The following is a 24617-nucleotide window of genomic DNA, read 5'->3' as shown; positions in this document are numbered from 1 at the left end:
CTGTGGTGCAAATAAATATCAGGAAAAACTCAGTGAGCTGGTGCTTTAGTGAGGGGTCAGAGCCTGTTCACAGCAACCATTCAGATGCACAATAATAACTGGATTAAGTTTTCCTGCTGATACAGAAAAATCACTACTCCCCGTTCCCTGATAAGCTCCAACATGTAAACATGTTTTCTGGCATTCTCTCTTCCATCAGTGGTCTCACGTCTACCTCACACACTCCAAACCTCTTTCCCTCTAAAATAAACCCATTACCATAAGGTGATAAACAGTTTACGTCAGAGTGTTCCATCAGATGGGACACTGTCTCATGACTGAGTGGGATGGAGAAAGACAAGACTTATTATTTTTTTATGAATGACAATTTAAGATCATCCCCAAACATCATGTTAAGAACATGTCCTTGAGGCTGTTATATGCTATATAACTGCAAAAAGAAAACCAAAAACTCGCTAAAGAATACATTAATAGATGAGAGAAAATGTTTTTTTTTTCAAAATGAGAAAAATGTTTTCTCAACCAGAAAAGGATGGGTTGCTCTGTCCGGGTGAGGAATGAGTTCCTGCCTCAAGTGTATTCTAAGTATCTTGGGGTCTTGTTCTTAAGTGAGGGATAAGCGAGGTGGAGATTGGTCAGCAAATTGGCGCAACAGGGGCACTATTGCAGTTGCTGTGCCGCAATGTTGTGTGTAAGAGGGAGCAGAGCCAAAAGGCAAAAATCTCTATTTACCAATCCAAGCTCTGGCTCAGGACCGGAAGAACAAGATCCCGGATAAAAGTGGCTGAAATGAGATTTCTCCTATGGGTGGCAGGTGTCGCCCTTAGAGATAGGGTGAGAAGTTCTGTCATTCAAAAGAGACTGCTGCCACTTCTCCACGTTCGGGTATCTCATGAGGATGCCCCGTGGGCGCATCCCTTTGGACGTGTTTCAGTCACGGCCACCAAAAATCTTTAATGCATTTGTCATGTTAGCTGGATGTTTTTGCAGTTTTTCCTTTTATTTTTAATCACTATATCCAGCAGAGAAATTGAAGCTGGTTTTATCGCTTACTTTAAGTACGTCCTCATCGGTGGATCTGCAGCTGACGTTTTTGGTTACATCAGTGATGGACCCGTCCGCCTCCACCGCCACAGTTTTCACCGGGATGGAAACCATTTTGCCAGTCAGCACTGCCGTGTTCAAGACGTCTTGGTTCTGCGTGACAAAAGTAACATTGTTACCACATTATAATGCAGTCAAACATCTATTGTTGGGCTGAACTGTTCATGCGAACATTTTTTTGAGGCAACACGGCTGCTGAAATGATCATATATCGTCTACAAAGATCAATGAGGATCTTCCTTATTCATAAGGAAACTGAATTCAAATTCGGCACAGTGTAGCAAGAACCGGAAACATGCCTCAGCCATGCTTGTTTACAGTGCGTGTACCTACCGCCAGATCTCAAGTGTGGCTGTACCTCGTCTGCGTCATGGTGTAGTGTATGTTAGTTTATAGCAGTGCTTCTCAATTCTATTTTGTTGCGCCCCCCGAGAAAGAAGTAAACATTTTGCGCCCCCCCTCCCACTCTCCGCCTCCTCAGTAAATAGTATCATTTGTCTCTGGAAAGATTATAAGTACACCTCAGTATAACAATGCATCTTGTTAACATGAAACAAAAGAAAAAAATGTAATATTGATCAACTGTTTTGTCTGCTACATTAAAGAGTTAAATGGAAGTCCCCAAGATCACATGCATCCCCCGGGAGGGGGGGGGCACGCCACTATCTGAGGACTGGTATATAGAGATAAAATTTGCTTGAAATTCTTTGTATCCAAGGAACGAAAACATTACTTACTACTTACCAATCACATCTTGGCTGTCTTGTCATTGACCCTTTCTTATTATTTTCATGACAAGAGCTTCGGATTTATTGATCCAAAAGAGACTCTGATTGCATTTGTTGGTCCATCTTGTATTCCGCATCACACTCAGATGTGACATTTCCAAATAAATTGACTCAAAAACATTTACGGCTAGTCAAAGCAAACAAAAGGTCACATCGCCTGTGATAGACTTTCGAGCAACGTTCTGTTTGCTCACTCAACTTCTTAAAATGTATTCTCCTCCATGCACAGGAGAAGTTTAAGCTTTTCTAAATTCAGTCATTCATTTTCTGGTGCTTATTCATAGGAGGAGAGTCTGAGATACAACCAATTCTCTTTTACCTACAAGGGTGTCAGACTCAATCTAATTCAGGGCCAACCAGCTCATTATTTTCCACTCGTATGGGCATTGGCTGAAGCCTAGTCCAGCTATATAAGGGCGAAAATCACCTGAGAGTCAAAGCCGTTCTCAAGAGTGAAGTGGACCGCCACCCAACTGCGACCTAAGCTCTGCACTCTTACCGCGCCTTACTTACACCACAGAGATACAGGGGAAAGACGAGTTCTTGGTGCATTGCTGTTGCACTTTGGACTCCAAATGTGTAAAATATCCCCCGGAACAAACTAATGAATAATGCAGCACGATCATTTGCATGTGGGAAGGAGTGATAGGAGCAGAGCGGATATCAGCCAGACTCACACTAAAGCCTTGCAGGCTGACAAACTTGATTCATTCATATCACACTGATACCACACTCAAACAACTCCACGATAAAAACCTCAGAAGTAAATTTAGTCTGTGTGTGTGTTGGGGGGGGGGAAACACACTGGCAGGGTAAGAATGGGTTTTGCTGCATTGTGCCTTATCCTCAGATCAACACTTACCTGATCGCATTTGTAATCTTTCTGTCAATTTTAGCTCCTTGTGCTCTTCAATATCAATTGAAACAGCTTAACTCTATCCTGTTTGTTGTCGCTTAAAGTTACCATGGTTCTTAGTTAAAATGGATTGGTGGGTGAGTGTTTCTTTCTTTCTCCTTTCTCTCCTCCTCCTGATTATGGAATTCATCAGCCAGCGGTGGCCAGATGTTGCCTGGCAGATACGCTCCGTCGGCCTGACAGCTGCTGACCGCAATTCCAAAGGACATGCTCTAGTTCAGGGTGAGACACTGACCCACACAGAAGCCATTAGATCAGCGCGACAACACACTCAGAGGCGGCACACTGCTAACTGAGGGGTCCAGGAGCCTGTCGCGCTCGCATGCAGAGTTCTGGTGGACCAATCAGGGATTGGTGGGTCATGAAAGGATTGAAGAGTGGAATCATCCAGTTTCATGCAGGTGTCTATAACTGCACAACACATGTCGCTGGGAGAAGGAGATTTGACACTTAACTAGGACATTTTCTGTTGTTGTGAAACAAATTCCTGGAGCACTCTTTTGGTGCATGTGAGAACCACATTGTATGGAACAGCAAAAACCATCTGGATGTCAGAGAACGTGAAGAAATAGAAAAGAAAATACCAAAAGACTTTTCTTTCGGTATTTTTAGTGGTAGTAGTATTAGTAGTAGTAGTATTAGTAGTAGTTGTAGTAGTAGTGGTATTATCATCAACAATATTGCGTTCCACTTGAGTCATAAAAGGAAACATCATGTTTTTTAATTTCAGCAGAGCCAAATATTTTTACTTGTATTTCTATGTTTTATAGTTATGTGCTGTTTGCTGGCAAGCGATTGAGAAAATTATGGTGCCGTGCAGCGCTGCAACAAAAAATAGATGAAATAAATAAAAATGAATTATTGAAAGTATTGGCAAAGAATTTGGTCACCGATTTGTTGTGTTGCACGATTATTTGTCTGTGTGGAATGTTCGTGTTCATAAAACGCTGGGTCTCAGTAAAGACCACTGCAGAGCCGTCGTCTGAGACGTGGTGCTTTGCGTCGTTTCTATAACACCCTATATAATATATATATATCATATACCGACTTAACCAGTCTCTATGTGGCTAAGTAAATCAATTATATTTTAAATGCTAAAAAATGTACCTGATTATATTCAGTAGCCTAAAGGTAAGGAAGAAAGGACAATATGAGTGTAAATGAGCTGCTTGGTGGAGGGCTTCACACTTTTAGCGTCAGTCATTTTTCTTAGCTGTTGAAAAACCTGCCCTCACCATGACCAGAGGTGCCAGTCCCACGTAGTCTCGCTGGGCTGTGTAGATTCTGATTGTGCCCACATCCTTAATGTTCCCCGGCAGTTCCAGGCGCCACAAGATAGTCTGGCTCTCCACCTGCTCTGAAGCATCTTTCGGCACAAAGTCCAGCTGTAAGATCTCCAGAAGACCCCTGTTGGATCAGACAGTGTTTTTTTTTTTAACTTCATTAAAACAAATATTTCATGCAAATCCTTCAGAGAGAGACAGTTTCACCAACTCTGACCAAAGCCCTGATTTGATGATCAGTATCATTCAAACATATCAAATCAGTCAAGTACAGAACCAGAAATGTCTCTCTTAATGTTAATATCGCAAAAAAGCTAAAGCATTAAGTAAGCACCGTATGTAAACCTGTTCATACCATTCATCGTTGAAACTCCAGCCACACCACACGGACACAGCGTGTGTGGCCGCGACTGATGCCGAATGGGTTAATGCCCAGATTCCTGGAAATCCGTCTATTAGGAGACACATTTAAAGCCCTGGATGTATCATTTCCGAGCACAGTGAGGGGCACATACAGGGTGGGTGGGCAGGCTCCCTGCTTCTGTCTGCATGTGTGTGTGCGTGTGCATGTCTGCAGAGCGGGCGCTCTGCATGAGGGAGACAACTTGGAATATCTCGCTTTCCTAATCTTCTCTTCCAAACGTGCAAGCGCTTAAGCCAGGATAACGTAGCCGTGATTATGGATGATTACAGATAAGTGGGTCGGCGGCTGGCGAGTCCCTCTCTCTCTAGCTCTCTCTCTGTATGCGTGTGCCACACAGGTTGCAGGACACTGGTCTGCTATGTGTGACTAACATTGGAGAACACTAATTTGCCCGTAATATCAAATGAAGATTAAGGCATGATAATTTAATCTGAAAAACGAATGGGGGAAAGATTAAGATAGTCATAAAAATATATTTATTTTCTTTCTACTTCTTTATCATCATCTTTCTACTTAATTTGAAACAAAGAACATTTTAATATTTTAAAAAAAGAAATAATGTTCTGTCTATATTAAAATGATATTGGACCTGTAATACTGACCCATATTTAACACACCAGTATGGGTCTGGTTGCATTTGGATTTGAAATATTTACATTAGAAAATTTGCAAAAGCGTGAGCCATCAAAAATAGTTCTCCTCAACCCACTTAGTTCGACTTCAAAGGATGCCTCTCATAAAACCATCATTTATGACACGACAGCTGGAGAAATAATAACATCTACTCACATACTACCTCACATCACTTCCATTGTATTTTCCAGCACAAGTCAATTGATTCAAAAAGTTCAAAAAAGTTGAAACAAGTCCACAAAGAATCAGCAAGCTTTTGAGCAAGAGTGTACACTAAATCGCGGTTCAATGCCGGATCAGAAAGACACCAACAAGGCAGTCACATTTTGGCAACAGCGCAGTGATGAAACATAATAAACCTGGAAAAAATAAATACTTAAAATATATTCCAATGAAATATATTCCAATAAAAGAACTTAGCAAGGGGTAAACTTGCTGAGAAACTTAAGCTTGGCTATCCGGTCCTGCTGCGGAACAGCTGAGCAGTGTGGCAGTAGGTGCCCGAAACACACACGCAAACACCGCTAAATGAGCTCTGTAATGTCAATAAACTTCCTTGATTTCTTTGGTAAAAATCCGTATATGTTCAAGCTACAGGGGTCAGAGCAAGAGATAAAAGTAGCAGTTACTTTGGGAATTTTGGTATCCTGGATGTGACGGTGTTGAGGCGCTGCTGAGTCGCAAGTGAGCATCCAGTCACAGGAGGCATACTGTGCTGCGGGTCTCACGCATTCCTGTACCTCCACGTGTGGTACTCCTCGCGCTCTGTGACGCACTATCCGCGCTCGAAGTAATTTGGAAATAACCATTTTTTTGTACTGCTGCTGGCAGCCTTTTTTGTCAGAATAGTACGCAAAACTCCACTTTCCCAACATCTACATATTACACAATGAGAGTGAGGATGGGTTGAAACAGAGCGTCATCATGATAAAGCTCTTGCTGCATCATGGAGAGTAGGACACAAGGATGAAATGAACGTTTTTGGATTTGGATATTAGTTGCAAGTTAAATATCTTACATATGTTTCTACTAAAATAACACTTTGTTTCACATATTGTTCTATGTTTCTTTCACGTATACTGTACACAGTGCCTGTTAACTACTACTTTCATTAGAGCTGAACCAATTACTCTAATAAGTCGAGTACTCAACATCAAAAATATTTTTTTTCTGCCTCCATGAATTTAATTTGAAATTATGGCGAAATGGTGAACTACATTGAGTTGACTTTTAATGTGACTCAACATGTCGACGTCACCCGCAATTTTTCCATTTGCGCTGCAAAATAAAACTATTTGAAAGACGATACCACTTTGTCATTCATTATTAAGTGAAATGTCATTCTTGAGGTGTGATATATATATATATATATATATATATATATATATATATATATATATATATATATATATATATATATATATATATATATATATATATTATATATTATTTATCCAATACTCCATAATTTTAAAATATATACGGTAGAAAACGTGATTACTAAATTATTCAATAGCTGGAGCCCTAATTTTCATAGTTTTTTTCCCGTTGCCATTGCTTCTCTCAGCATTGATTTATTTGTTTCAAAGCATCAGAATCCCATTTTTTCCATTTTTCTTCTATTACTGTCACATTACAGTACAGGCATAAAGGAGACAGAGAACACATGGCTGAACATGAAGGGAGGAGGTAATAGCAAAGAGGAAAAGTGAGTTGAGAGAAATGAAAGACAAAAAAATGAAACATAACAACAGAGGAAATGATGTGGACACAGATGAACAGTAGAGATGAGCAGGAAAAATGAGATACTGTATAAGCAGACTGAATTTTGCAGATTAAAACAGCTAAGGGAAGAAGAACCTGGTATAATAAAAGACACGAGGAAAAAAGCAAAAAGGTGAATGAAATTAAAGGACTTCAAAATAGAGAAATGGATCATTTCAAACAGAGTCTGGGAGACAGATGGGCGAAGAGACAGACAGACAAAGAAAGCTACAGATGGATAAAGAGTCCAGAGATGAAGACAGGCAGAGAGAAAAGCACACTGAAAAGTCTGTCTGAGTGAGAAGCTACGGATAAAACCAATCCGAACAGGAGACCGAGAGATCGGTAAGAGTTGACCGGCGTAGAGAGGATGAGGGAGGGGAAGAGAGGAGAAGACTATGCAAAGATAATTCAGAGATGAAGAGAGAAAAACTTCTTTCATAAGCCTGATGAACAAACTACGTCAGCGGGTTTTGAAAACATCATATATAATGATGATCATGTCTCCAACAAAAACCTGTTTTCCTCACATTCTGTTTTCCTATTTAGAAAAGCCACAGTACAGCAGACAATCTAAAGCATTTGCACTCAGATGATATCTACCGCACTTGGCTGCTAGTGATAACTGCCTTGCTGAGTACAGGAGCAAAAAAATGATTACTTCACAAACAAAAAAATCATTTTCAATCTCTCCTTGCTCTTTCAAGCAGATCTGAGAAGACAGAGTAATAAGAAGTGATGTGCATTGTACCGATGGCTTGTTGTTTTGGAGCTACACTTTGCAAAAGAGATGGATATACACACAGAGACACAGCAACCAGCATGCTCTACATAGTTGTCCCCACTCTCTTGGCTTGGGAGACACTTCTATCGGGCCCATTGGTAATGGTCTGAAAATGTTTTTGAAATCAATGGCGTGCCAAGCTACCATCTAAGGTACCACAGATATGAGTTGTGAGCAATAAAGAACTTGTACATGTGTGATGTGTCTTCATCCTGCATGTCCACAGGAGCACAGATGTGCTGCCACAGTGAGAAATGTTAGTCCAAATGGTTGATGGCATCGGTGGGAACTGTCCATCATGAGCAAACCAGACATGTCCGACATACAGTAGCTTCTGTTTGTTTTATGTCAAGTCACTTGTGGTTTGTATCTCACTTCCTGAGCTCATCAGAGTCAGGGCAGGCTGTGAGTTTCACCACACTTGGTGACAACAGTCAGGGGTGAGGAACCCAGGTACAGTCACCGTTACATCGTGTATTCTACCAACAGTAAGAGTGATGCATATCCCTGGATAACTCTGGCTTGTCACTCCCTTCTTTGAATTCAGGACTGTAGCCCCTTTTCAAATTTTGACTCATAAGGCTGGTATATCTATATCTGTAGCTTTTGCCCATCCAAGCAGACACAAACTTTGTTTAAGATTCATGACCATGTTTTCAACTCACCTCTTTGCAGTGACCGTAACTTTCCTCTGGCAGACAACAGACACAGTGTTAGGGGTGGTTGCTTTGGTGGGGTCTACAGCTATGTCCCACAGCGCTGAGTCGCTGGGACGCACAGCGCTGAACGACAGTCCCGTCTTTGCCATCACCCTGCAGGGCACACACAAGAGGAAGATCGAAGAAAAACAAGAAAATAAGCTTCATAAAAGCTCAATGGAAGAATGCCGTACGTCAACCGTTTCTAACACTGGTGGTAGTTAAAGTGATGCCTGATGGGAAATACAATAATACAAAAATACAAAAACAGCTGTAATTTGAATTAGGTAGCAGTTGCCACGATTCTATTTTACTCAAAATGATGGATGGATGGATGAATGGATGAATTTTCTTCAGGGATCTCAAGTGAAATAAACCATCTGATTCGACAGAGCTAGTGAAAGTGTCTCCTGAATGGAGCCAGAAAGCTCCCAGGACCTCTCCCGAGTCAGATGTTTTCAGGGAATGCTCTACTGGGAGTGAGCCTCAGGTATAACACGCCAGAGAAATATTTTCTCTCTGGCCACACCTCTACTCCCCCCTCACGCCCCCAGATGAGCTGTTTCAGCAGGAAATGTATGATGATATTTTATGGGAATCACATACAGTGGGTACGTCTGTGTCGATGGCTTTAAAAGAGGCTAAAGGGAGTAAAATGATCTGGATCTAAAACGCAGGATTTACTAATCTGCACTGACACAGAGACTCCAGGGTTGATAGGCAGCTTGGGGCAAAGATTTGGGTGTAAGCACTGGAAATATATCACGTTAGCTAAACAGTCAACTCCAGCGACTTCTCTTCTGAGCATTCATGATACGAGCGTTTAGTTACGCTACAAACATATTGTGTCCTGTTTGCAGGCAGTGTTGTGACAGTAGTAGGATTGACTGTTTGCATGAATCCAAATGTGCTCATAATAAACAAGAGCACTTTGAAGGTCTATTGTGGTGAGAGTGTTCTGCCATTAGAGTCGTCTGAGCATAATGAAGTCGGTCACTTGTAACAAAGAGAGGTTCGGGATCACAGGCACTTGTGGCCTTATGATCATTTGTTTTTTTTTTTTGTTTTTTTTTTTCACTTCACCTATCCTCAGCAAATGTATCCGAAGTTTGGTAGATCTGCTTTTCTCTCAGTTTCTTGTCAGTGATGCCTGTTTAAAACAATATAATGGCAAATATATGCCAAGAAAAGGAGACTCCCTGGACTTATGGCCAGTCATCAATGGACACACACGATAAGTATTGAATCACACCTCAGAGCATTACTCATTTATACGTCTACTTCATGTTCAGCAGCTCAGCACCTTCTTGATAGTTACACTTGTAGTTGCGTTAAAGATTCCCAATCAATGACGTGGTCAGAGAAGGTGTTTCATTTCGGAGGGATGCACGAAGCATCACTGCTTTTATTTGAACAAGCGTTTGACTAGATTTCAGTGTGTCACGTCAATATCACATGAGTCAGTGATCAAATATGATTCACGAGTCCCCACAATTGATGCCAATAAAAACTGTTCCTGTTCAGGGACACAGCCAAAGCAGGATGGCTGATGTTTTTTTTTTTCCCCTTGAGTCAATTGATGGAAGTGAATTGAGAATAATAACAGATTTAAAAACCTTTAGCTGGAATTGCTTCTAATTCAAATGCCTACTTATGATCACTTGAAGACTTTTACCTTCATTATAATTACAAGTTAACCCAGGGCCAGTCACACACAGGAGTCTACTGATGAGAAAAACAAGAATATTGTGTCCAACAGTGAGAGCCGTACACTAAGTGGACCGATTGGATACAATATTCCGCCTGGGCCGCCACCTGGGTTCAGTACTGTCTCCCCAATAGATGCATGGTAGCTGTTTGTGCCTGCGAATATAATAGAAGTGATGACATTCACAAACATAAAGGGACGAAGAGTTTCCACGAGGAAATGAGTGGAAAAATGGCACCAAACATGAGCTCATGGCTTCAGTGGATTGGCCTTTCTTGAAGTGAGAAGAACTGGGAAGTACCAGCCCTGCATAGCCCATTGTACAATGCCACAATGTCAATTCAAAGTTTCCAAGATATTCACCCTTTCATGTACATGAAATTTGCTTTCTTTGTTTACAGAAATGTATAATCCTAACCAGAGAGAAATGTCTTCACCAGTTTATTGTAAAAACACAGTGATTTTAATTGAATTTACGAGGGTTATTTTTGACCCCACTAGCGGAGGAGGAGGGGGAGTGATACAAAAATGTGCAATTTCTAAAAATTTATTTGAAAAAACAACAACAAAAGTGTAAATATAGCAGGAATTTGAAAATAATGCAACTGTTCATTTCAAAGATTTTGAAGAAGAACAACCAGCTTATTCCAATATCAATTTTAATTGGGGTTATTTTTGACCCCACTCATGGTATTAGTAAGTTGTGCATCCAAGGGACAAGAAAATCTGAAGCTGCATGTCTCACCTGAAAACGTTTTATTTTTTACAGTTGCCAATCATGTTTTACATGTTCACCCCGAAGACCAGTTGCGAGATTGATCCAGCGTTACACGGACGAGTGGGTACATCATTTAATTCATTATTGAACCTACTGAACATCTTATATAGATTGAGGTAACTCCTTTTGTCATGGACAGAGCACCACTTTCCATCATTAAAGCTGGAGACACGACAACCTTAAAAGTTAGTGAAAGCTAGACAAACCAGTAAGTAAGTAACTGAGGCCTACTCACATGACACCATCCTGTCTCAAATACAGAACCAGCACTGAATGGTACAAAGCTCTGGAAGTGACATGCATGACTTTATTTATTTATTTTGATCCTGAGATAACAGTCGTCTTGAGACAATTGTTATCTCACGATACAATCGTAAATGTAAGCGCATGCTTAACTGCCTCTCTGGCAAAGCATTTGTATACATCCACCTGTAACCACTACGTCTCCCATGGCTTCGTAACTGTTCATCAACGTTGTCAATCTCTGTCTGCAAGTCAGGATGTTGCAACAGCAAAGTCGCTGTGTTTTTAACACTGTGTACAAGTGCCTTCGACTTAAAATAATACTATATGTGGTTAATCTATACATGTTACGCATCCCAGGAAGTGACATACATGACTTGATTTTATTTTTACCCCGAGACAATAGTTATGTAGAGATACAAATTATCACAAGATAAAATTCATCACGACATAAAAACTATCTCGAGATAGAAATTATCTCGAGATGACTATTATCTCGGGATAAAAAAATGAAGTCATGCATGTCACATCCAGAAAATAAACACAGGCGTGTCACTTCCATTGCTCCGTAAACTGGTCATGTTAAAATCCCTTCATAGTTCCTCCTGCACCTGAAGTAGTTTGAATTCCCTCCGAATCACACTTGTGAGACACCCCACAGAGATGTCCTCCCTCCTGTCTCACAGCTTTGTCCACTTTAGAAGTGTGATCGCAACGGCTGCCAGTCAGAGTGAAATATGGACAAATTTAAACAATATTCATCAGACTGAGACAAATATATAGTGAGATCGATGACACAGAGAAGCATTGCACATTTTGTCAAGCGAATAATGAATTTTCAGAATATTCTTGATTTAAATTAAATCTTTTAATTGACAGTCTTTCACTTCTCTGTTCTCTGTCTTCATCAACATGATGAGTTTTTCTGTCAGCCCAAAAAGAGGAAGAATAATAATGGAATTGGGGTTACTCAGCCAAATGCATTTTTTATAAAGCTGCAGTTGCCTTTTCTGCACCAGTTTTTTCCAAATATATGTCTGACTATAATATATGTCCAAATATAGTGGTACCTTGGTTCTCGACCACAATCCGTTCCAGACGGCCGTTTGAGAAGCGATTTGTTCCAAATCTGAATCCTTTTTCCCATTACACTTAATGGAAAAAGAAATAATGCGTTCCAAGCCTTAAAATAGTCTTTTGTAGGAGTGAATGTAGAGTGTCTGCTGCAGGTGCGCTGTTCCTCTATGTGTGTGGCCGCTGCATGTGGGAGGGGTTGCCGAGTGAGTGACATCTCTGCAGAAGTGAAGAGGTACCCGGTGCGTGTCCAGCGCTGAATGTGCGCTTCTGTGCAGTTTGGCTGTGACAAAGTCATAAACCAAGTAACGCTCTGTCCCAGACTCGCCTCATCCCTGTCCCAGCTCCAGCCCACAACAGGACATCAAACCCTGGAGTGAGCGCTCCAGCCTCGGAGGTGTGGAGAGCGAGCACCTCCCCTGTGACACTCTACCACGGTCCAGTGCGGAGACAGGAAAGGTTTTACACCTCAATATGAAGAAAAAACAGTCAGTAAATGTAGGTAACTGGACACGTCTGCATACAGAGGCTGCGTTATACACAATAACAAAGCGCGTCGTGGGTCAGATGATCGGACTGCGCACGCTATGTTTTTTCCGGCTTTTTTCAGGGGCGTTCGAGTTCTGGATTTTCGTTCGAAATCAGAAGCAAAATAAACAGTTCGAACTCCGATTTGTTCGAAGTCCGGGATGTTCAAAAACCGAGGTACCACTGTACCATACATGCAGTGTGTCATCGGTTTGTTTCAATTGGCAGTATTTTCTGTGTGAGCAATGCATGAGTTAGTGTTTGGCCTACAATGGACCAGACAAGGCCCCAACACCTCCTCAAAATGTACCGTTTAAAAACTTTTTTTTTAGAGCACAGACTGTGTTTTGAGTCTCTTAGTTTATAGTCTCTTAGTTTGAACATAAACATTATTCGGTCAGGTTTTTATAGTTAAGTAGATTTATAGTTTTTCTAAGACAGAAAATATGAAATTTTGTCACATTATAGTATAGTTATAATAGTATATTTTTGGCGGGAAGATGTTGTGTTCTGTCTGTTCTGAAAGCTTTTCAATCTGGTAAAACTGTGTTATCTATTTATTGTTGTTTTATTTTTTAGATAATATACATTCACTTTTGATGTTGTCCATTCTAGATGACTAGATGATTAGTTGGCCTTCAACCTCACCACAATCTGAAAATGGTCATCTTTTTAATAACAATCATTTCTCTGTGGAGGACTCCTGCACTAACAGGTGGCCGCCCTGGCCTTCTAACATGCAGCACAAGCACGTCCACGCACGCAGATGTACTGGCTTAATCCCAGCGATGGAGATCATGGCTACCCTAAAGAGTTAACCTCTTGATTCATTTTCAATCAGGGCGGCAGATTATCTGGCACAACCCCGCTGGAGTGGACTCAATCTTGGGCCGAAGAGTGGAGCAAAGCTGGGATTTCTGCTCAGGAGGAATCAATCACTGCGCCAAGCTCCTCAGAGTTCCCCTTCGCTGTGACTCTGTGACTTCGCCGTGGCTCTATCTTGTCCAATCACTTTCTGAATTTGGGCCAAAGGTCAAAAATCACTTCCCAGACCATGAGAGAGGGAATACCAGGTGAGATGTTGTAAATCCTCGCAAGCAGCCAAAACATCCGCCAATGTTGCGGGGTCAGCGCCTCGCAGCCGGGTCCAGTTCACGGGTCAATAGGTCTGTTTGCATCTGTGGAATTGTGTCATTCAGAAAGCCTGTCGTCTGACCAGGGCGGTGGAATGGCACAGATTAATACACACATCTTTACATTTCCCTCCATCCTCATATGGATTATCAGGCCACTGTATATTTTCGACATGATATCGCTCGATCGTTGGATTAGGGAAAATCTTTGCTTTTTTAGACACTAAGCTGCGTAGAAATCTGCTTCGACGGCACACTTGCAGCTGAACTGAAGCTCTCTAATAAAATTAGTTTGACTCAACACCAGGATGCACATCAAGAAGCTGAAACTTTCACAACAGACTGCGCTGTGTTTTTCCCCTGCCAGGAATGGTTTTTTTATTAACTTCACCCAAGAGAGCTGGAGGAAGTTGTTGGTTATTTGTTTTTCCTGCTCCATTAAATCGATGCATTATTTATGAAGTCAAATACCCAGTAAACCTTCCTCAAATGTTGGCGGGATGTCGAGATATGAAAGCCGGTGAATCATTTGCCAATTATTCCTTGCTTATGGAAGAGCGCTCTCCATAACTCTCAGCTAATTGAGAAGCCAAACGACACAGGATATAACATGTCAGTAATTTATGAAGCCGGCAAAAGTGGCAGGCGACACAAGTCGTGTAGGCGCTGAAGCATTTTACTGCATGGCCGTGATGGCGATTTCCATCTCTGTTCACCTACTTTAAATAACAATTTAAATGCATAGAGCTTATCCTTCATGACGATTCCCAAATGTACTGTACGTAACTGAAACCAGACAAGGTTTCAGTTGCCTTTCTGCTCCATGGGTTTCATTGACACTTACATTTTATGCCATTTCTTTCAAACTCGGGTGCATATTTGAATTACTTTCACTAGGATCAACACTTTAATCCCAACAGCCTTCATCAGAGATAGTTGTACGTTTCCCAGCATAATACATCTGCTACAGTCTGATACCCACTTATACAAATACAATATTGTAATATATATATATATGCAATATAATATATGTGTGTGTGTGTTCTTGTACTTTTGTCTTTGTGAGGACCTGCATGCGTTTTCAATCAACCGAGCGAGGACATTTTTGCAAAGTGAGGACATTTTGGCTGGTCCTAACTTTGTCAAGTGTCATTCTGAGGGCTAAAACTACACAATACTTGGGTTATTGTAACTGGGTTTTACTTTGGTTCAGAGTAAAGCTCAAGTTTAGCCATTTCTTTTAGATGGTTAGTTTCAGGGGGAAAGGCTGGGGAAAGGATTGTATCAATGTATGTCAATGACTGTCCTCACTAAGAGAGGAAGACAAACCTTTTGTGTGTGTATGTGTGCGTGTGGGTTTGTTTATCTTAGTTTGTGGGGTGAAAAGCTGGGGAAAGCACAGTGGCAATGAGAGACCTCACAATGTCCCAACTAGAAAAAGAATATGTGTGTGAGTGTGTGTGTGTGCGATAGGTGGCTGCAGTCTTGAATCCATTAAAGATGTTTACCTGAGAGTGAAATTCTCCACAGTGGACGTACTCGCCAAGAAGACATAGAAAGTCGCCACATCAGTGGTTTTAAGGGGTTTTGATGAGGTCTGGATGACCACTGCTCCACCAAGCCTCAGGCGGAAGAAGGTTGGGTTCCCTGGTTGTGTTCTGAAAAGAGTGACACTTCCGACACGCCTCATGGGGGTCCCTGATCCCTCCCGACCTCCTCCACGTCCCACTCCGACTCGCTGGAGGCTGTCTTGCGGTAAACACTGAGCCGTCTGATCACGCCTGCTCTGGAAGTAGACCTCCACAACGTTCCCCTCAGATCCTTTCACTCCTGATTTCCCAGACTCCTTGCTGGTGCTGCCAGAGCGAGGGGCTGAGCTAAACCAGGCTGGTTCTGGCTTCAGCTGCGCCACGCAGAAACCTCCAGGAGACACAAGGCATGATCCACGAACTTCCTTTGTATCCCAGAAGGCATAGGCTGTAACACAGTGAGCGCCGTCCTTTGCTTTTGCTCCATCTTTCCTCCTTCCTTCATCTCCGGACATCTTCCTGGTACTTGCTGTGACGTTGTTTTCGGAGGGCATGTGGAAAAGTACCCTGACAATCGGGAGAGAAGAACGGACCTGGCGGCCCAAAATAAAAGGCAAGATTTTGCGGCCACTTAGGAGAAGATCTTGAGGAACAGGTGCGTCCACGGTGAGGGGGCCATATGAGGCGTTGATGGTTGGCCTGAAAAGCCCAGCTCCTGGATCAGTTATGACAAAAGTCTGAGTTTTTTGGCTGGAATTTGCTGGTGGGTCCGAAGTCCCCTGTCTTAAAAACACATGGCCTGCATTGAGAACCTCAAAGTTGATTGTGGGATAAACAGGAGACGGTGTGGAGGAGACGGCCACATCTTCAACAGTGCGCTGACTGAAAGAACCTAAAAACGGAAATGAAGAGTGAAAATTTGAAACAAAAAATCAAATATTAGACACAAATGGTCACATGACAAACCAAGCTGACACTATCTCACACCAACACAGCACTGCCACAGGGATGAAGAAAAAAAGAAAGCTAAGTTTTCAGGAAAACTGAGCCCTCATCCTTCTTCAGGCTTCACCTCTTCTCCTTGCCAGAGACTGGAGCCACTTGCATCCAGACTGATTCCACAGCAATGTCCCTTCCTGAATAGTTGACCTCTTAACCCCATCACTTGGCAGGTCCCTCCTCAATGATCGACACTCTCCTTTACGACAACCATCATGTCAAGACTACAACTGTCAATGAATAGGCCAAGGGACTGTACAACATCAACTCCAGCAAGCTGAAGGTCTAGGTAAGTTGACATTAATGTCAATGCACCCTTCAACTTTTACTGGTACTGTAGCACCTGAGGCCCCTTTTAAGGGGCTCTTTAGATGGAGCATTGGTGCATACGAAAAGTCTGAAGTTGTGGCTGAATTTCCTTGGTTTGTTCGACCCTTTGAAGTCCAAGACCATGTTGAGGCTCATTTCTACTGCCAGAACTCCATATGGTTCGACCGCACTCAAATGGTTCAAATGAGGAGGTGATGCAAATCTCGGCATAGCAAACAACCATCAAGTCAGAGAGCAGTTCGTTCAACTCTGTGACCTCCAATCGAGGTACACACTTTTTTTTTTTTTTTTTTTAATAAGGTACTATATATCTTCATTGATAATACTGTTATTACTGTTGTATTTTTTACATGTAGAAATGCAGATAGGACAAAACAAAATAGTTACAGGTATTTCTCTGGAAAATCACACCTGAGTTTCCGCAAGGTTTGAAACTGTGGCGGAAAACATAATCCGTTATGTGTTATCCGCTTATTTCTGTGTCTCCACAGGTTTACACGCACTACATGTTGTGATCCTGCTGGCGTGCCTGCCTGCTGCAACAACAGACAGTGAGCCAGCCTTGGCTCATCAAGCAACATTTCTCTGTCAAGGACCATGACAACCAAACTGCAATTCACAACAAATGTCCACGCACGGAAACACCACAAGCCTTTAATACAGACACACCTTTAATACACAGATTTGACCAGAGGCCAACCGAGCGAAAGATAACCAGAGTGAATCGCACCACTGAGGTAGACGCTGGATTAACACCATTGACAGATGAGTTGGATGGTGGTTATTTAAACCTACTTCAGTTTTTGTTTGCTTTTTCTGTGATGTTCTGTGATGATACATCCAGAATTTAGCTGACGGAATGTGTTCTTGCTCCTTTATTATTGCACATGAACTGCTATATCAGTTTATTAGGGGTGAATAAAATCTTTATCACTCAAAAGAAACTTTTGAGAATAAACCGAGTAGCAATTGCGGATCATGACGTTGGTCAACTTTGACCAGGCTTTTACTCAGGCTTCCAGCCACTTCCTCTCACGTGGGTGTTGGTCAGAGAGACGGAACTGAACTAATACAACTGAATGGAAGGTGAAGACCAAGGGTTGATGAAGCCTGCAGGAAGATATCCACTTGACTGTTAGCCCTAATTCTTCCCTCAATGGGGATGCTTGGTAACCAAAGAGTTAAGTTGTCGACTGAATAACCTGCTAAAGAACAAGAGCACAAAAGAAAAAATGTATTTTAGGTTTGTCAAGATTCGCCAGGGAAATACAATAGTCAGTAATTTTCCAGTAATTCAAAAAAAAGCATTCATGACACCAGCTCTGGAAATATAAAATAAAATATGAAATAAAGTTGTTGGTTTTTTTTTTCCTGCAAATCAATTCAGAAGAACCTCAAAAGGCTTTTGGTTGTTAATACGACAAATCTATTGATGAACGTGGTAGGAAGATGAAAGGTTCTGAAAAAAGGAGCGCAGGAACGCAGACGAAGGAGAGGTGGGTGTCACAACTATCGTCTGGGATCAAAAAGCTGGCACGGTGGGATTAGTCTTTTCCATGAGCCAACGGGTGCCAAGACACCAGGTGATAGCAGTGACATTTCATTATACAGACGCAAAACAGTGCGACAAAAAAACGAAGATGTCTATGTGATTCACACTGAAAAGGAGGAATGCATAAAAAAAGTCTGGTGACCGTCCTTGCTTGTATAATTCACATTTAAACACTTGATCAGTAAATAGTGCTTAAAAAGTAACAACCTGCATGATTATGACTATTAGTCTTTATGACATTTACGATGCAACTTTGGAGCCCGACACAGGCCCTTAAAACTGATCCGCTCTTTGTCTTTTATGGCTTTTAATAGTGTTGAAATAAAAAGGACAGCGCAGAGTGAATAGTTATGAATCTGTCTGGTTAAACTGACATTCAGTCACTAAAGTAAAATTTTCCACCTAATGCTCGTATATGAACGCAACATGGGAACATCACGGACGGGAGCAATTGAGTCTGAGAAAGTCGTAAGTTTTGAATGATGTTCTGTTTATGTGCTGCCACTCACGTGGGTGTAGTGACAGCACCTAGCATCTGCCCGGGCATCGCCGAAGAGCATGGATGGAAAACAGCTAGTCCATGGTCTTGACTTGTGCGGTGAGAAGTCCACCTCCGTGGTGGGCCTCTGCCGTAAAGAAGAGGTTGTAGCAGTGGAGAAGATTCAGAAAGCCTTCAGGCATTGCACGATTCTCCGAATCGGTTTCATGAGAAGAAGTAGCAGCTTAGAATCTATTCAATGCAATTTTTGTTCTTTAACTCCAGAGAGTAGAAAAGCACCAGGTCTCAGTCCTCTGTTCTCTCCACTGTTGATGTCACAGAAAGAGTAAATGAATTATTATCCTGGTCACTGTTTGTTGTTGTATGCACTCTAAATGGAGCATCGGGATTAAATATGGTTCCAGGAAATCTTCATTATCATGCAAGAACGCTACACAACTGCCAAAGGGAGTTGGAGCTTGCTGAAGTCATAAGTCTTCAGAGATATGGTAGGGCATCTCATACATCTCAGCATTAAAAAAAAAAAAAAAATCTGTTTAACGTATAAAATAATAACCTGGTAATCACAACACTAAACACATACATCTGTAAGAAATGTGATCCCTCAGGGCCATGAAACACTGAACAAAAACAATGTAAAATTCAGAACAGCAGAGCAAATACGTGAGTCACATACGAGTTTGGTTGTTTTCCCCCAAACCAATCTGTCATTAATGGCACTCGATAATCTATGGGAGATTAATTTCAGCCCTGATCTTGGGATACCCTCGAGCAATTCAGTCTTCAGGCCACGGATCAGATAATTAAATTTTGGGGGGGTTGACCGGGATCTGCTACTTCCAGTTTTTGATGATTACTGGCTTCCAGGCATGAACAGAATTGAAGATAAAACAAGATATTCACAAGCATTTGACAATTTACCCCCCAGTAAAATTTACTCAGAAAAGTTTGAATGCCCAAATATTAGTGGTGTCTTCTTCCTGCAGCGTTTACTTAACTTGTAGAACATATTTTGATATTATTGTGGAGCAATCACACCTGTGGGAAACAATGACTGACTAAACCTCTGTTGCTAGAAGGGTGTAAAAACCAACTTCCCTTCAATTTCAAGTTTCATTTGATAACAAGCCACACAATGCATATTTCAAAGAAAAACCTTTTTTCCCTCAAAGACGTACTGAAGGACCTCTCCCTAATGAAGGTTTAGTTTGAATGGAAACCAGATGTTTGTTTTTTTTTTTTGTTTGTTTGTTTCTTGCTGTGCTTCTCCGGAATTTGGCAGAAGAATTATAATAACTATTTTCACTGTTGAATTGAAGTTCCTATCAGGGTTGTGCAATATCTTAATATATCTTAATTCATAAAAGGCCCCATAAATAATTGAATATTGTGACATATTTTATATATTATGACTCATTTTAGTGCTCTACTCCTTGCACAGAATATTTGTTTGTGCTTCTATCCTGGACTTTCTGTAATAATTTTTCAACCACGTCGAATTGACATTTTGAAACCATAACCCCTTAAGTCAGCGAGTACAATAAAATAATAATAAGAATTATTATTATTATTATTATTATTATTATTATTATTATTATTATTATTATTATTATTATTATTACATTCATTGAATGAAACACATTCACATTCACATTCACAATCTTTTTTGGATACAAATGTTACCTGTGTCGCAAAACTAGCTGGAAAAATGCTAAGATGAAGTTTATTTCAAATTTCATTCGATTAAAAAAAAAAAAAAAAGTTTAGGAAACTGCATAGCTCAACCTCATCAGCAGACTGCAACCACATTCAATGACGTGTGATAAAAATTGCATGTGACAAATTGCAATTGACGTCATCAGAATCATCAACTTTCTGCAAACCAGACTCAGTGACAGCATGTCATAACGCAAACACATGCAGTGTAAATTGGGCTCCAAAATAAAACGTGGTGAAAAACTTCCGACCTTAACAACTCTTGTGTTCCCATTTAGGATGCAAAGTCTCTTGAAACATGCTGCTATTCAACAACACTGTACTGAGGACAGGTCAAGGCACCACAAAGGTTTGAAATATGCACCGAAGTATGTCATGTTCTCTGGCAAATGTGAGGACACGTGGGAAAAATGATGATATCTGCTGATACCAAATGTAATTTTTCTGATTGAACATCTGCGAATGAAAAGATTTCGCTCCAGCTGTCTGCCGGGCGCTTTACGTTTGGGATTTCAAAGGGACCCACCCAGATGTATATCACAGATGCGCATGGACCTACACACACAATCTCCGCTGCTGCATGTTGGCATGACACTGCTATCAGATGGGGACAGACGGCTGGCTGCGACCTCCCAGATCCAAGCGCAGGTTATCTTTAAATACACAGACAAACAGCTGTGCAACCCCGCTTTAATCCCGCTGATGAAGATTATCAATACGAGGAACGGTTTCATTTACAGAGGAGGACAGATGCAGTGGAGAGGAAGCGTCTCACAGATACATACAAATATAACCAGTGTTTTCCACACAGCTCTATCGATTCCAAATCTGAAAATCAATACATGACAGCTAAAAAAGCATGGCGGTGTATCTGAACTAGATTTTTCATTTCACATAGCTCTACCGTCCACATAAATATACTATCTGTGAAAACACCAAAATATCAACACTACTTTCCAACTGCCTTTTTTCTAACTTTTCTTTCAAAAGTGAATGCAGTTCTTCATTCCAACATAACAAAGATTTTATATATATATATATATATATATATATATATATATATATATATATATATATATATATATATATATATAGCTTCAGAACATGAAATGAAAATAGCTTGCAGTTCGTTCATCATTTAACATCTGATCAAACTTAGAAGAGTTGACTTGACTTCAAGATTTGTTGTGGTGTTTTTTGCTATTTTAATGATCACAATATTTACCCCAATTTTCTGTCCAAATTTACAGATTTTTCTTTCAAACAGTTTGGACTGTAACGAACGCGAGTTCATGATGAAGAGAGGACGTTGAATTGGAACCTGTGCGGTGAAAAATGTCAATATAGAGTTCAGACAAATCGAGTTTTTACCCGGAAAAAAAAGTTTTATTACAGCGCTGGAGACTCAGTCAACATGTTCACTGTTCACTGGCGTGAATGATCATTTCAATTCAACTTCATTTCAAGTGATCTAAGATGCATTTAATGTTCCTGTCAATTGATGAAGAGTTTAATATAATCCATTCAATGCAGAAGGGAGTCCTACCTGTTATCAAAGCCGCCGTCAGGGTGAGCAGCGAGTGGACCATTAAGTTGCACATCGTTTCTTCAAAGTTGCGCACGGACGGAGGAAAGAGCCCGCAGTAGTTGGACCATCACACACTCCAGTGGGAAAGTTGCCCGCCTGCGACTCTTCCACTCGCGCTCGGATCTCAGCTCCACAGCTGGACAGCGGCGTCCACGTCTCATCCCACGGTGGAAACCAGCGATCACGTGTTCGCCCGGATTAACGGCGAGGGTCACGTGGGCGGAGAAAGCGCCGCGAGCAAATGAAATGCACGAAGGGTCAAGAGGATCAGTCGTCTGTTGGTGAGCCACTCTAATGTGACCAAATGAGGAACGGGACTCCGCTCATCGAGGAGGAATAGTGGAGGAAATCCATCGCTTTACATATGACCCACATCTGGTGAGCTCAAGTCACAGGAACGTAAACACGTGACTTCCGAAGTGTCTCGTACTTGCGACCCATTGAACACATCAGTCATCAAAAACAAATGAAAATAACTTACTCAATTTTTAAGAAATGACATTACATCTCTCACGTCGTCCAAAGTCAACAGGTTTGAAATTTTGGCCTGAGGTGCTACTAACACTACTTTAAATCTAGATTATTACTAACCGCAATATTATCTGCTATATTTTATCATAAAAAGTGCATTATTTTGGATTCAGACTTCTGATGCATCACCGGGGGAAAATTAATATCATGAGTGCCAATATTATTTGTCAATGTCTTCAATATAATTAGATAACTGTTTTAGCATTTGAAATATCATATCATCCTTTTTATGGTCCTTCAAATCCAGGACACATTTTTGAGTGAGACTGCCACTTTGGAAACGTCACAAAATTGCTTGGTAAATACAGACATTGAACAGTTTATTTTAATGTGAACTGCTCCACTAAAGAAACAAAAACTGCAATAGACACCGAACTATCTTCACTGCCATGGTGTAATGAAGTTGGGAAAGATGACTTTTGTGTCCTATACTGACAACAAAGGCAGCCTTCAGCGTTGCGTGTTGACACATTAGGTTTCCAATTGAATGACATGTTCCACCTACAGCATCAGAAAAAAAGATGGAGGTTGGGGTTGAGTCATCTGTGGGATAGAGCTCCATTCATTCTTCATGTCACAATGTGTGAATTGCTATTTAAAAAGCTGTGTGTTTTAGTCACAGTGACTTTCCGCCCTGTTACCAAGGAGGAGAGAGACGTAAGGGGTTATAAATGGAATTGTTGTCAACACTGTCAACCTCCGTTCAATAACAAAGCAATGATCCATTCCGACTGGCCATAAAGGTTTGAAGATAAACTCCTACACACCAGTTGCCAGATGAAACCTGCGCATGAGGAGTGTGACTTATCCTCCCAGGAATCACACCGAGTGTGTAGTGGCGTCTGCTGTCCTGTGTGCGTGAGTCAACACTGTCACCGCTATTTTTTTTTTGTGACGCATCCCACATGTAACTCTTAGGTACCATAAATATCCTCCCAACTACTGTATATATTTTAGTATCAGAACATTCGACAAAATACTGAAACTCACATCTGTGCGTTTAAGTATCTCGCCTTCATGTCCAGCTCCACTCCATCTTCCACCAGGCAGCTCTCTCTCCATCTGTTCCCTTTCATCCACTTGTACCTGAATGTCAAGTTCCCGGAAGGTTGGTGGGGCATCCACAATGTCTCTAAAGTTTTTTTTTTTTTTTTTTTTTCTGAAGTCTGTTGTCATTTTCACTTGAGCAGGGAAGCTCCTCTCCTTTGTACTTCTGGTGAATGTGTGTGTACACATATATTACCCTGTTTTGAAAAAGGAATCATTTTTGGCTCCATGCTTGTTTTATTATTGCGTCTTTGACAGAGCTTTACTTTAATGGATCTCGGTCTCACATCAGCATCTGAATTCCATCCAAGTTTTGGATCTTAGAAACGACCAGTTCCATAACAAATGTCTTCATGTCATTTCCTTCACTTCTTTCGTTCACCTGACTCGTCCTTCCATCTCCATGGCTATTTTTTCCAGTAGATTTGAATCTATTTTTAGCCCGCCAAGTTCGGGTTTGGCGTTTGGTTTGGCTGTGTCCTTGGGCATTTTCCTTATGGAGGCCAGTCAGCTCTGCTAGTATTTTTAGCTCCGTATTGTTAGAACTTCACCCTCCATAATATGTGGTTGCTTGTCCTTCACATTATCACCTCTCCCCCATTTTTACCTCTCACCGACGATGCCATGGTTCCAGTGTGAGTTTCCTTTTATTTCATTTTTTGTCGGCAGTTTGTTTGTCTTCAACTTTCGGTCGACTTATTCCATCATGGCATCACTGGAAGACACCGGTATCACGTCAATCTAGAAGGAAGTGAGCCGGCTCATTCTTGACTGGAACTGTGTCTGCGCGCCGCTGTGGAAATAGTCAATTAAAAGCCTGCGTCCACGTGCGACACTGAAGCTTGACTTTGGCATGACTCTGGGGATGCAAATGTCCACTTAAAAATGCCTTGGAATTGTGAATGTATTGCTCAAATAGAGGCCTGATAAATACAGGCAAAATGTTTGGCCACCAAACCATGTGTTTT

At 41.3% G+C, this 24617-nt stretch overlaps 1 protein-coding gene across 2 annotated transcripts in view; it reads right to left on the bottom strand.

The window, feature by feature from the left end:
- Window positions 1–22243, bottom strand: part of LOC128766763 (transmembrane protein 132C-like) — a 38709-nt gene extending 16466 nt beyond the window's left edge. For both annotated transcript variants that reach the window (XM_053878269.1, XM_053878270.1), the window contains exons 1-5: window positions 22030–22243; window positions 15367–16279; window positions 8362–8508; window positions 4044–4215; window positions 1054–1197 (exon numbers count right to left, since the gene is read on the bottom strand). In XM_053878269.1, coding sequence (XP_053734244.1) covers window positions 1054–1197; window positions 4044–4215; window positions 8362–8508; window positions 15367–16279; window positions 22030–22084 — 1431 coding nt within the window. In that variant the 5' untranslated portion in view covers window positions 22085–22243. The remainder of the gene's footprint in view (window positions 1–1053; window positions 1198–4043; window positions 4216–8361; window positions 8509–15366; window positions 16280–22029) is intronic.
- Window positions 22244–24617: the final 2374 nt, after the last annotated feature.

Source organism: Synchiropus splendidus, chromosome 1 (assembly GCF_027744825.2).
Source record: "Synchiropus splendidus isolate RoL2022-P1 chromosome 1, RoL_Sspl_1.0, whole genome shotgun sequence".
NCBI classification, from domain to species: Eukaryota; Metazoa; Chordata; class Actinopteri; order Syngnathiformes; family Callionymidae; genus Synchiropus; species Synchiropus splendidus.
Note: the sequence above shows the minus strand (reverse complement) of the source record. Positions and strands in the feature narration are given on the sequence as shown.